Source organism: Rhinoraja longicauda, chromosome 29 (genome assembly GCF_053455715.1).
Source record: "Rhinoraja longicauda isolate Sanriku21f chromosome 29, sRhiLon1.1, whole genome shotgun sequence".
Lineage (NCBI taxonomy): Eukaryota > Metazoa > Chordata > Chondrichthyes > Rajiformes > Arhynchobatidae > Rhinoraja > Rhinoraja longicauda.
In genome coordinates this window covers 29,396,024-29,408,479 of record NC_135981.1, presented here as the reverse complement: position 1 = coordinate 29,408,479, position 12,456 = coordinate 29,396,024, and the positions used below count along the sequence as shown (strand labels likewise).

General features: G+C 43.1%; 1 protein-coding gene across 1 annotated transcript; it reads right to left on the bottom strand.

Annotated features, from left to right (window-relative positions):
* Positions 1 to 5,462: 5,462 nt before the first annotated feature.
* Positions 5,463 to 8,787, bottom strand: LOC144607743 (interferon alpha-10-like). Its single transcript, XM_078424782.1, has 4 exons — positions 8,656 to 8,787; positions 8,387 to 8,476; positions 5,664 to 5,903; positions 5,463 to 5,555 (listed from the first exon to the last, which is right to left on the bottom strand). Exons 1-4 carry the CDS (start codon positions 8,785 to 8,787, stop codon positions 5,463 to 5,465), a joined length of 555 nt encoding a protein of 184 aa, XP_078280908.1.
* Positions 8,788 to 12,456: the final 3,669 nt, after the last annotated feature.

Here is a 12,456-nt window from a genome sequence, read left to right as displayed (position 1 = left end):
CCCACGTGACCTCACCCAGCCAGCGGCCACGTGCTCCCGCTCCACCAATGACGGCAGCCCAGGCCAGGAATGGAATCTTCCACAAGGTACTAACTAACCAGCAACATGGCTTCAGACAGGGTCGATCATGTGAAACCCAACTGGCGGGACTCATTGATGATCTAGCCAGGTCACTCGATAACAAGGGTCAGACTGACCAGATCATATTAGACCATTAAAGCTTTTGATGAGGTTCCCCACAAGCGGATCGTGTACAAGATCAACCATGTAGAAATGGACGGTAACCTCTTAAAATGGATCGAGATCTTTTGACACCGAGACACCAGCGAGTTCTCTTGGAGGAGAGATGTCTATTGAAACTCTTGTGACATCAGGTGTGCCACAGGGGACTGTCGTGGGTCCATTGCTCTTCCTACTGTATATCAATGACATTCCAAATGCATTTTCGTCCAGTTCGACTCTTCGCAGATGATGCCATAATTTATAGGGAGATTAAAACACAAAAAGACAGCTTGACCTTACAGAAGGATCTGGATGTTCTCCAAGACACACAACTACTACTGCTGATTGCTGCTGTTACTGCTACTGCTGATGTTGCAGCTGATTGCTACTGCTGCTGCTGCTGCTGATTGCTGCCTGTGCTGCTGCTGCTGCTGATTGCTGGTGTTGCTGCTGATTGCTACCGCTCTGCTGCTGCTGGCTGCTGCTGATTGCTGCTTTTGCTGCTGCTGATTGCTACCGATGCTGATGCTGCTGCTGCTACTGCCGCCGCCATGACTTCCAGGGTCCTGTCCTTGTGTGATTTTTCAACGCAAAGTCATTTCAATACTTAAATATCCAACTAGGATGGGTGAGCAAATGATGTGCCAATACTGCGAGATGTGGGAATTCGTGGATCTCCGTGGGGCTGGAGAGAAATTTGCAGTGGGAAGGGGAGGATCCAGTGGCCGTGGTCCATGTCGGTACCAACGACATAGAAAGGATGAAGAAAAAGGTTCTGTTAAGGGAGTTTGAGCTGTTAGGGAACAAATTAAAATACAGAACCTCTAGGGTAATAATCTCAGGATTACTAACTGAGCCACGGGCCAAATTGGCGAGGGTAAATAAAATTAGAGAGCTGAATGCGTGGCTCAAAGACTGGCGTGGGAGAAATAGGTTTGGTTTCATGGGACACTGGCATCAGTACTGGGACAGGTGGAGCTGTTCCGTGGGGACGGACTCCACCTGAACAGGGCTGGATCTAGAGTCCTGGCGAATCAGATAACTAGGGCAATAGAGAGGTCTTTAAACTAAGTAGCGGGGGGGGGGGGGGGGGGGGAGATTTCAAGAGAGATGTTAACGTCAGGGGAGAAGGAAATAGAGCAGGGTTTCAGTGGGGAATCTGAAAATCAAAATGTGCTAGGAGGACACAGAATGTGTTCACTATCACACAGAATGTATGAAGATAAAGGTATAGTAGTAAAAGGGGCAAAAACAGGAACTAAGTGTAGTAAAGCACACATGAAAGTGCTTTATTTGAATGCACGTAGTATTCGTAATAAGATAGATGAATTGACGGTACAATTAAGCACGTATAGGTATGATATTGTGGCCATTACAGAAACCTGGCTGCAAGGTGATCAGGACTGGGAGTTAAATATAGAGGGTTACTTGACAATCAGAAAAGACAGACAGGAAAGGAAAGGAGGTGGGGTGGCCTTGTTAATAAAGGATGGAATAACTGTAATAGAAAGGAAGGATATTGGGTTAAAGGATCAGGATAGTGAAACAGCATGGGTACAGATAGAGAACAATAAGGGGAAAAAACACTAGTGGGAGTAATCTATAGACCTCCAAATAGCTGTGACTGTTGGACAAAATATAAATCAGCAAATAGTTGAAGCATGTAATAAGGGAACAGCGGTAATTATGGGGGACTTTAACTTTCGTATAAACTGGGCAAATCAAACTGGGCAGGGTAGACTAGAGGAAGAGTGTATTAGGGATGGGTTCTTAGAACAGCATGTAACTGAACCGACTAGGGGGGAGGCAATTTTGGATCTGGTCCTGTGTAATGAAACAGGACTAATTAAAAATGTCATAGTTAAGGACCCTCTTGGGATGGGTGACCATAATATGGTTGAATTCCATATTCAATTAGAGGGGGAGCAAATTGAAACTCAAACCTGGGTACTTAGTCTAAATAAGGGAGATTATGAAGGTATGAGAACAGAATTGATTAAAGTAGATTGGGATAACAGACTAAAGAATAAGATGGTACATGAGCAGTGGTGTATTTTTAAGGAGTTAGTGTACAACTTTCAAGAAAAATACATTCCACTGAAGAAAAAAAGAGGTAAAGGAAAGGACAGCCAACCATGGCTAAGTAAAGTAATAAAGGATAGTATTGGGCTGAAGGCAAGGGCATATAAGGTAGCCAGATATAGTGGCATGACAGAAGATTGGGAAGCATTTAAAAGTCAGCAAAAAATAACAAAGACATTAATTAAGAAGGGAAAAATAGATTATGAAAGTAAATTAGCGAAAAATATAAAAACTGATAGCAAGAGTTTTTATAGTTATATAAAAAGAAAAAGGGTGGCTAAGGTAAATGTTGGTCCATTGGAGGATAAGACGGGGAATTTGTTGGTGGGAAACATGGAGATGGCAAAAGCATTAAACGAATATTTTGTATCAGTCTTTACTATAGAAGACATTAAAAATATTCCAACGCTGGATAAACAGGGGGCTATAGGAATGGAGGAGTTAAGCACTATTAAGATCACTAAGGAGATGGTATTAGGTAAATTAATGGGGCTTAAGGCGGATAAATCCCCTGGGCCTGATGGATTACATCCTAGGGTCTTGAGAGAAATAGCGGTGGGGATCGTGGATGCATTGGTAATAATTTTCCAAAGCTCCCTGGAGTCAGGAAGGGTCCCGGTGGATTGGAACATGGCTAATGTAACACCTATATTTAAAAAGGGAAGTAGACAGAAGGCTGATAATTATAGACTGGTTAGTCTAACATCTGTGGTGGGTAAAATGTTGGAGACCATTATTAAAGAAATACTGACGGGGTATTTGGATAAACATAACTTAATTGGACAGAGTCAGCATGGTTTTACGAAGGGGAAGTCATGTTTGACTAACTTGCTTGAATTCTTTGAGGAAGTAACATTTCGGGTGGATAAAGGGGAACCGGTGGATGTGGCTTTTGATAAGGTGCCACATAAAAGACTATTACTTAAGATAAAAAATCATGGGATTGGGGGTAATATATTAGCATGGGTAGAAGATTGGCTTTCAAACAGGAAGCAGAGTTGGGATAAATGGATCATACTCGGGATGGCAATCGGTGACTAGTGGGGTTCCGCAGGGGTCGGTGCTGGGACCCCAGCTGTTTACAATTTATATAAATGACTTAGAGGAGGGGACCAAGTGTAATATATCCAAGTTCGCAGATGACACAAAAATGGGAGGTAAAGCAGGGAGTGGGGAGGATAGAAAAAGCCTGCAAAAGGATATAGATAAGCTAGGAGAGTGGGCAGCGACTTGGCAGATGAAATTTAATACTGATAAATGTGAAGTTATGCATTTTGGAGGAAAAAAATCATAAAGAGTTATTTTCTAAATGGGGAGGAGCTGCGTGGTAATACAACACAAAGGGACCTGGGGGTACTAGTACAGGAATCACAAAAAGTTAGTATGCAGGTGCAGCAAGTGATTAGAAAGGCCAATGGAGTCTTAGCCTTTATTGCCAGGGGGATAGAGTATAAAAGTAGGGAGGTGTTGCTGCAGCTGTATACAGTATTGGTAAGACCGCATTTGGAATACTGTGTGCAGTTTTCGTGTCCATATTTAAGAAAGGATGTACTTGCTCTGGAGGCAGTGCAGAGAAGGTTTACACGGTTAATTCCAGGGATGAGGGGGCTGACATACGAGGAAAGGTTAAGTAGGTTGGGACTTTTCTCATTGGAGTTCAGAAGAATGAGAGGCGATCTTATTGAAAGTCCCTATAGAAATGGAAAGAAAAGGCCGGAGGGGGGGGGGGGGGTCACGGAGGGAGTTGTGGGGGAAAGAGGTTCGGAGGAAACAGGGAGAGTGTAATGGAGATATGTAGGGTGGGGAGTGGAGTGGAGAAGAGGAGAGAGAGTGGGACAGAAGACTGGGAATAAAGGGGGGAGGTAGATTGGCGGAAGAGAGGACTGGAACAGTAGCTATTTGGAGGAACGAAAGTCTGGGAGGCCAGAGGGAAGAGGATTGGGGAGAGAGACGCCCAGTGGAGTGGGGAGAAGGAGAGAGCCAGAGCAGTGGGGAGAGAGAGAAGGCCCTAGCAAGGAGAGGGAGGGTGGAGGGGTAGGGAAAGAGCAGGCGAGAGGTACGTGGAAGAGTGAATAGCAGAGGATTCAGGGGAGCAAGTGCCAGGTGAGTGGGTTGAGAGCACCGGAGGAGTAGGAAGAAGGAGGGCTGGAGGAGTGGGAGAGTTGGCTGAGGACTTTGAAAGAGCGTTGAAAGCGCGTTGAAAGCGCGGGGTCGTTGAAAGCTCTAGACCCGTAGCAAATGTTAATCCGGCCCTGACTGCAGGGAGAGGAGTATAACACATTTACGTTCGTAAATGTATAACACATTTACGTTCGTAAACATACTTTTAAACAACTGACATCCACAAACATTAATAATAACATCAGTTCAGAACAGATGTGAGTTTGTGAACTATTAATGATCGTAAATTTGAATCCTTCAGTGTAAAATATCTCAATGAATATCTATAAATAACTATGTTACAAGAATAATTTATATACTTGCATTTGTACAAAATAACAATTTCGTGGGCTGAATAATCAGCACATTTCAGATAAACCACAGAAATGAATGAATAAATAGATAAAAGTTAAATAAACCAAAATAAATACATCAATAAACCGATATGATCCACAGTTTTGAAACAGGAATATGCTTTTACAAATTACGCCCAGCCGCTGAATGTTTTTCATCAGTTTCCTGTCGTGTGGCGTCGACAGCTCGCCCCCAAACACGGCAACATTCATCACAACCGAGCCCTGAGCTCAGTTTGGACAGTTGGAGCTTGAACGCCAGTGGGTGGGATAATAGGCCCAACACGGTGACACGGAATGGAAATATGTTCCTCGTTGCTGCTCCGGCGCACAGACGCTGGGATGTTAACAATACTGTAAAATCAACACCAAGTGAAACATTTCATCGGAAACAAACAGAACGAAATCTCATCAGAATAAACAGCAAATAGGGAATAACATCCACACGTAATTCCCACTTTCTCAACTCCCGGTTGAAAACATTTACAAATAAAATATTGTTCATTTAATTCTTCTTTCCCCGTAGATAGATACAAAGTGCTGGAGTCTCTCAGCGGGTCAGGCAGCATGTCTGGAGAAAAGGAACGGTGCGGTTTCAGGTCGAGAGCCTTCTTGTGCTGCCGGCGCCCGGGGAAATGTTCAGTTTCAGCTCCTCATGTTCGCCGTTACGAGAAGGATCTGCTGTAAATGGGCTCTTGTCTCGGCCCGGATAATTTCCCAGGCACAGTCGCCAAATTTCTAGAAAAAGGAAGGAATCAGGAAAATACATTGAGCAATGGACAGATTGAATTTGGGTGAAATGCAATATCTGCAAATAAGCACGGATTATAAGCACATCCAACTCACATGATGTTTCCGAAAGCTTCGCAGTTTCCGAAAGTATTTGTGAACAGCAATGTTCCTCCTTTGCTGAGATTCCGGCGCTGGTTTCCTCGCGCATTCCTCCAGCTCTCTGATCTGCCGATACAGGAGAAGCCGGAACCTTTGCACCTCTTCTCGGGGCCACGGGACCGAGCCCGAATCCTCGCTGTAGATCTCGCTGGTTTGCCTCAGTGTTTGAAGGACAATCTGGATCTTCTCCAGAGCCTGCGGAGAGGAGAAAAGGTGGCATTAGAGCGGTCTTGTTGGCGATAGGGGGTCTGTAACAGTTATGGAAAGGAACACGGGGCAACGAAACCTGAAACAAATGAACAGGGAGAGGTTGAGTTTTAATTGACATGGGAACTTGCCCAGAGGATGGAGAACGCATATTTACGAGAGAAAGCAAACGAGCAATGTTAGGGTTTCGAAGATAACGAGGTATTTTGGGTGCAGAGTCAACAAATTTTGGCAAAGCAGTTTAAAAAAAGGAATATTTCACAGGATTACTGGAGACAAACGTACTTCAGCCTCATAATAAAAGACGAGCAAAAACATCAAAGAATCTCAAAGAATCAATGAACACATAAACTTTCTGACAAAAAGGAATTTAAATGAATTGTGTATGCACATTAATAGGAAAATAACATTCACAGGATTTCAGTTGAAAAGAAAAATCATCTTCTGGATGTAATGTACAAGAAATAAAGGAAGAAACAATGTCACATTACTAGAAAGTATTCGAGATGTTCACAACGATGAAAATTATGAATTTCTTTAAAAACACTATTCAAAGTACACATTTACCGAGCTTCATTAGAATTCAATTACGAAAACTAGTAAGGTAATGAAAAGAAAAATATGGTTCTTAATGCACCCGCCTGCTTTGGGTATTGGAGTAATTCCAGGAGATGGAATGAGTGGAAATATAACTCCCACGTTCCATAAAGGAGGAAGGATGATTCAGAAAGGAACGTGCAACTTATCTGCTCTTCAATGTTAAGGATCCTGCTCTAACAATTCCAGGATTATATCACTTAACTGTGTCATGTTCATGACATTGAATTGAGGAGGTGAGACCGCGCCAAACAGTTAACGGGAGAAAGATATGACATTCCCAGTGAGAATCAGTCCATCGGGTTGAAATGGACAGTGAGATTCAGTCCATCGGGTTAGAAAGACTAAATGTGTGAGATAATAGACAATAGACAATAAACAATAAGTGCAGGAGAAGGCCATGCGGCCTTTCGAGCCAGCACCGCCATTCACTGTGATCATGGCTGATCATCCACAATCAGTACCCCGTTCCTGCCTTCTCCCCATATTCCTTGATTCCTTGACTCCGCTATCTTTAAGAGCTGTATCTAAGTCTCTCTTGAAAGCATCCAGAGAATTGGCCTCCACTGCCAAATTTGCTAATGTTACTTTTAATCCCCTTCATCTAAGTCATTAATTTATGTTGTAAATCGTTGCGGAAGATTAGTCAAGCATGATTTCCCCTTCGTAAATCCATGCTGACTAGGACCGATCCTGTTACTGCTATCCAAATGCTCCGCTACTTCATCTTTTATAATTGTCTCCAGTTTCTTCCTCAACACCGATGTCAGGCTAACCTGTCTATAAGTCCCTGTTTTCTCTCTCCCATCGTGCTAGTGTGAGTAAGATAGAAAGGCGCAAAAGACATCGCAAGCAAAGTATATTCCAAAGCCCATTTACTCAGCTTGTGAGCTCAGTCACCCCCGCTCGCTATCCACAATAGAACTACTCCTCAGCATCTGCATAAGCCATGAGCATAGTCAGTGATTCACAATCAACGGCATTGCGGGGGCTTCTCCGGCCCGGAACGAAGACATTTCACGTTGAAATTATGCACACATTTCCTTTGGGGTGGGTGTGACGTGATGATAGTTGAACAAAGTAACGGATTAAAATCAGGTATCACAGGTTAAAATCAGGAGTTGGCTAAACGGTCGTACAAATTGCTCTGACATTTAAGAATATAATGACTGATCGGTCTGAAACGTGAATTCCTCATTTCAGTTTACACATGGCACCCTTTCCGTGTCTTTTTTGTTTAAAATATTCTGCCTTAAGTACATTCAAAGACTGTGCCTGGTGAATATATTCAAATATATGCAACCATCCGAGGAAATAAGATGCCTACTTTCAGTATTCAAGGACGATCACATCTTTGTAAACGCTGACCCCTGACATCTAGATGATCCCAAAAGTGGAACCATGCTCCCTTATCCACTCTAAAATTCTATGGGAATCAAAATCTATCAGAATTAGTCAAAACTGAGCTTATCAGATCAACGGGTATCTTACTTCAGCAGGAGGGGCCGACAGAGACTGAAGGACCTAAGAGCAAAATGCAGCAATTTCCCTCTTTCGTTGGCTACGAAAAATAAAATGGACACCTAATATTCAATGTTATGCTGTATCAAAATCTTTCCACAATTACAACCGGGCGACCTCGCTTTAGTAACCCAACCTCATTGAATCGTTTATTACACAGAACATTGAACATCATCAGTACAGCAATGCAGGAGGCCTTTCGTCCCATCATGTCTGCGCCAACCATAATGGGATTTGAGAAAGGAATTCCACAATTGTATGCATATCCAAAAGTAATTCACGTTATGAGTCAATAAATGTTCTAAATAAGGCGAATGGTGGACTAGAATGAAGTAAAAAATCCAATCACTCACCGTCAACCCATTTGCAAGGTTCACCAGTTTCAAGGGCTGTGTTTTCAAAGGGACCTTCTCTCTGACACAATGCCATGGAAAGGGGCAGCCCTGGAGGAAGAGGGTAAATTATGTTCTAGAGAATCCAGTAAATGTCAGAGAAGCGAGGCGCGGATATCAGACAAGGAACCCGTCAAAGCTTCAAACTATTGCACCGCTTCTGACCAGGGAAATAAATAATCAAAGTTCGCCGAGTGTCGGATCGGTCTCACGCAGCGGGTACTACTCACCATTTCATTCAGTTTGCCCAGAGTGTCCGTGTTGAGATCCTGTAGTAACTGCAGCCTCTCACAGCCCAGGCTCAGGGTCCCGGACAACAACACCCACACAATCCAAACTCTCCAAACACTGCCCAAAGCCATCTTCCAATGCACCGTGTAAAGAAATGCAGCGGTTTGAGATTCAGGAGCGGCCGCCTGTGCTGTCGAGACCAGTGCCTGTGGATTCTGTCAGCTGCACCTGCCATGCTGCCCGCTTTAAAGTGCGGCATTACATTCGGAAACTGAAAATGGGCGGGAGGTGTTTTGTAAATAGTGTGGCAATGTGATTGTTTCCGCTCTGAGGCGGTGAATCCAAAAGCCGGATGTTCCCGACCAGCGAAAATGAAAATTCCCGATCAGAGTTCAATGCCACGCTCGCTCCGGCTCAGGACTGTGTGGGTCAGTCCACCTGGGACAAAGGCGGAGCAGAGCGAGGGGCAGCTCTGTGTCCACGGATTGTGGCCCACGTTTATAATCAGGGTTCTGGTGACAGCGATTGAAACTGTGCTGCCGCCATTAGTGCGGACGTGCGGCTCCATGCAGAGAAACACTTTGAATTCTACTCCATCAGTGAATTATATAACTGCAGCATGACCTCCCAAATAAATCCTAAATTCTCTGACGTTTGGCTAATGTGCCACATGCCTTGTTAATCACCCTGTCTACCGGTAACGCCACATTCAAGGAACTATGTCGCTGCATTCTTGGATCCCTCTGCTCGACAACAGACCACGGAGCGTTCTTTTCACTGAGTAGGTCCTGCCCGTGTTAGAATTCACGAAAGGCAACACCTCACATTTCACTGTATTAAATCCCATCAATTATTCCTCGGCCCACATGCCTAACCGATCAAGATCCCGCTGCAATTTTGCACAACCATCTTCACTATCTACAATACCATCTACTTTTGTATCATCTGCAGACTTGCTAACCACGCCATGTAGTTCTCGTCCAAATCATAGATACAGATGCCAAAATGTTATGGGCCCAGCACTGAGCTCTGAGGCACACCACTAGTCATGGGCCTCCAGTCTGAGAAGCAACCTTTCACCATTAGCCCCTGCTTCCTTCCATGAAGCCAATTTCCATCCATTCAGCTATCTCTCTTTGGTTCCCATGCAATCTAACATTCCAGAGGAACTTACCACATGGAACCTTGTTGAATTATTTACTGGAATCCATAAATCCGTCTACAGCTCTGCCCTCATGAACATTTTTGGTCACATCTTCAAAAAAACTCAATCAGATTCGTGAGACATGAGCTCCCTCGTACAGATCCATGCTCTATATCCCTAATCAGCACTTGCGTCAAAAATGCATGCTTTTCTTATCCCTTACAATACTCTCCAGTAACTTTCCGACCACAGATGTTAGGCCTGTAGATGCCAGGCTTTTCTCTGCAGCCCTGCTTGAATAGAGGCATGCCATTTGCGCCCTCATGTCTTCAGGCACCTCATCTGTATTTAATGTAGACGTTAAGCTCAGCAAGGGCACCTGCAATTTCCTATCTACTTTCTCACAGTGTTCTCGGATATATCTGATCAGGCTCGGATTTGTCTACCTTCAGACACATCAGATCCTTCAGCACCACTACAACCATAATACAGACTGCTTCATTGATTGCCCCAAGTTCCCCTGTCCTCCTGATGTCTTTCTTCATGGTAAAAACAGAGGAGCAATATTAATTGAAGACCCTGCCCATCTCATGTGGCTCCCCACAGAGTTGACTGCTTTGATTCCTGAGGAGTTCCATTCTCCCCCTGGTTAGTCTTTTTCTCTTTGTGTACTTACAAAATCTCTTAGGATTAATCTTAATTCCCTGATTTCCTTTTTTTTTCTTATTCCTGAAACTTCTCCAAGGATACACTCGATCCCAGCTGCTTATACCTGCCCCATTCCTCCTTACTCTTGACCAGTGCATCAATTTTCCGCATCATCCAAGCTTCCTTACACTCACCTGTCTTCCCCTTCACTAATGTGCATGTTTAGTTTAGTTTGGAGGTACAGCGCTGAAACATGCCTTTCTGTGCACCGAGTCCACACCAACCAACAATCCTCGTACATGAGCACTATCCTACACACCAGTGATAAATTACAATTTTTATCAAAGCCAAATTAACCTGTAAACCTGCACACCTCTGTGGGAGGAAACCGGAGCACCCAAAGAAAACCCACGCAGATCATGGGGAGAACAAGCCAACTCTTTGTAGACATTACCCATAGTTAGGATCAAATCCGGAGGAAATTTATTAAACATATTGCTGCAGGAAATGTTCCTGAAGACATTTGACAAATTTTGAAAAATTCAAACCTGTTACACTCTCACATTCCCAGTCAATATTGGGAAAGATAAAAGCCCTTACTACGACAACCTTATTAGACCTGCAGCTGCCTGCCACCTCCTGACATATTTGATCGTCTAATTCACAGTAACTATGTGTGAGCCTACAGTACACTCCGAACAAGGGGATCATCCCTTTCTTCTTCCTCTGCTTCACCCACATCGCCTCACTGACAAACTGCCTATAATGCCACCTCTGATCACTGCCGTGACATCCTCTTCACCAATAATGCAACACCCCCTCCACTTTTAACCTCATCTGAAGCACCTGTAGCATGGAAAATTGAGTAGACAGTCCTGCCCCACGCTTAACCAGGTTTCCATAATAGCTACAATGTCCCAGTTGTATGTACCTATCCATGCCCAAAGCTCATCTACCTTAACTGTCAGGCCTCCTGCATGAGAAATAAGTCAAATTTTAACCTCAAATCCTTACTCACTCCCTGCCTTTCTCCTGCCTACTCTGTCCACTAAACGTTCTCTCATCACCCTCCATACCAACTTGTAACCACTCATCTTCCTCTGTCCTGCAGGAGATCCCACCCTCCTGCCAATCTTGGCATCATATCCAACGAGAGCAAAGGGACTAAACCTCTTCTTTACCACTTTGTCAGCAACCTTTATGCAAATTTGCCCCTTATGTGGAGACTCTTTGCATACCTTGGGTATGCAAACAAAGAATATTACTGTGACTTGTCACATGTGAGAATAAAGTATCATTCATTCATTCATTCATTCACACATTTCAAATTGTATTGACATACTTTGTCTATGCAGTGTGAAATTACAGAGGGAAAAATATATTTGAGGATCTTGTCTGGAAATGCGCAAATTCGCATTCATTAGCTAGATTGGCAAAAATAAATACAATGCTAAAAATATGCAATAATGAAAACACAAAACACATCCACTTTAATAAAAAAATATTTTATTTTTGAAAAGATATTCACTGCTTATCTCTAAAATACAATAAATTAACAAAGATTTTGACCTGCATATATATATGCTTAAAAATATCAGTGCAAATATAAATAAACTGAAATTAATTTATTCACTAAATATATTGAATGAATTCACTGAATTTGTCAGTCTTTGAAAGAGAGGATCATTCACCGGATTCACAGTTCACCACAGGATAATGGCACAAAAATAAATATCAATAAATTAAATCAACACTTAAACACACAGAAATATCCAAATGTTCTTTGTTCTCCATGACTCTCAATCAAGTCAAAATAACAGAATAACACATTGTAAAATGCTGGACATGCACCACAGTTCAGACAAAAGCTGAGGGGAGAGAATGTAGCTAATGTTTGTGAAGGAATACAAACAATTAATTAGTTTTTTAAAATGTTAACATTTCTGGTTCTTGAGCATTCATGATGCTAGTTTATCTGATTTGGGATAACTCAGTTTTCCACTCCACA

Bases quoted from the DNA above. Each gene is read 5' to 3' on its own strand.
- LOC144607743 (XM_078424782.1), bottom strand. From the start codon at position 8,787: ATGGCTTTGGGCAGTGTTTGGAGAGTTTGGATTGTGTGGGTGTTGTTG. The intron at 5,904-8,386 runs GTGAGTGATTGG...TCCTCTCCGCAG, and splicing joins ACCTTGCAAATGGGTTGACG to GCTCTGGAGAAGATCCAGAT. The intron at 5,556-5,663 runs GTGAGTTGGATG...TCCTTTTTCTAG, and splicing joins GAAGCTTTCGGAAACATCAT to AAATTTGGCGACTGTGCCTG.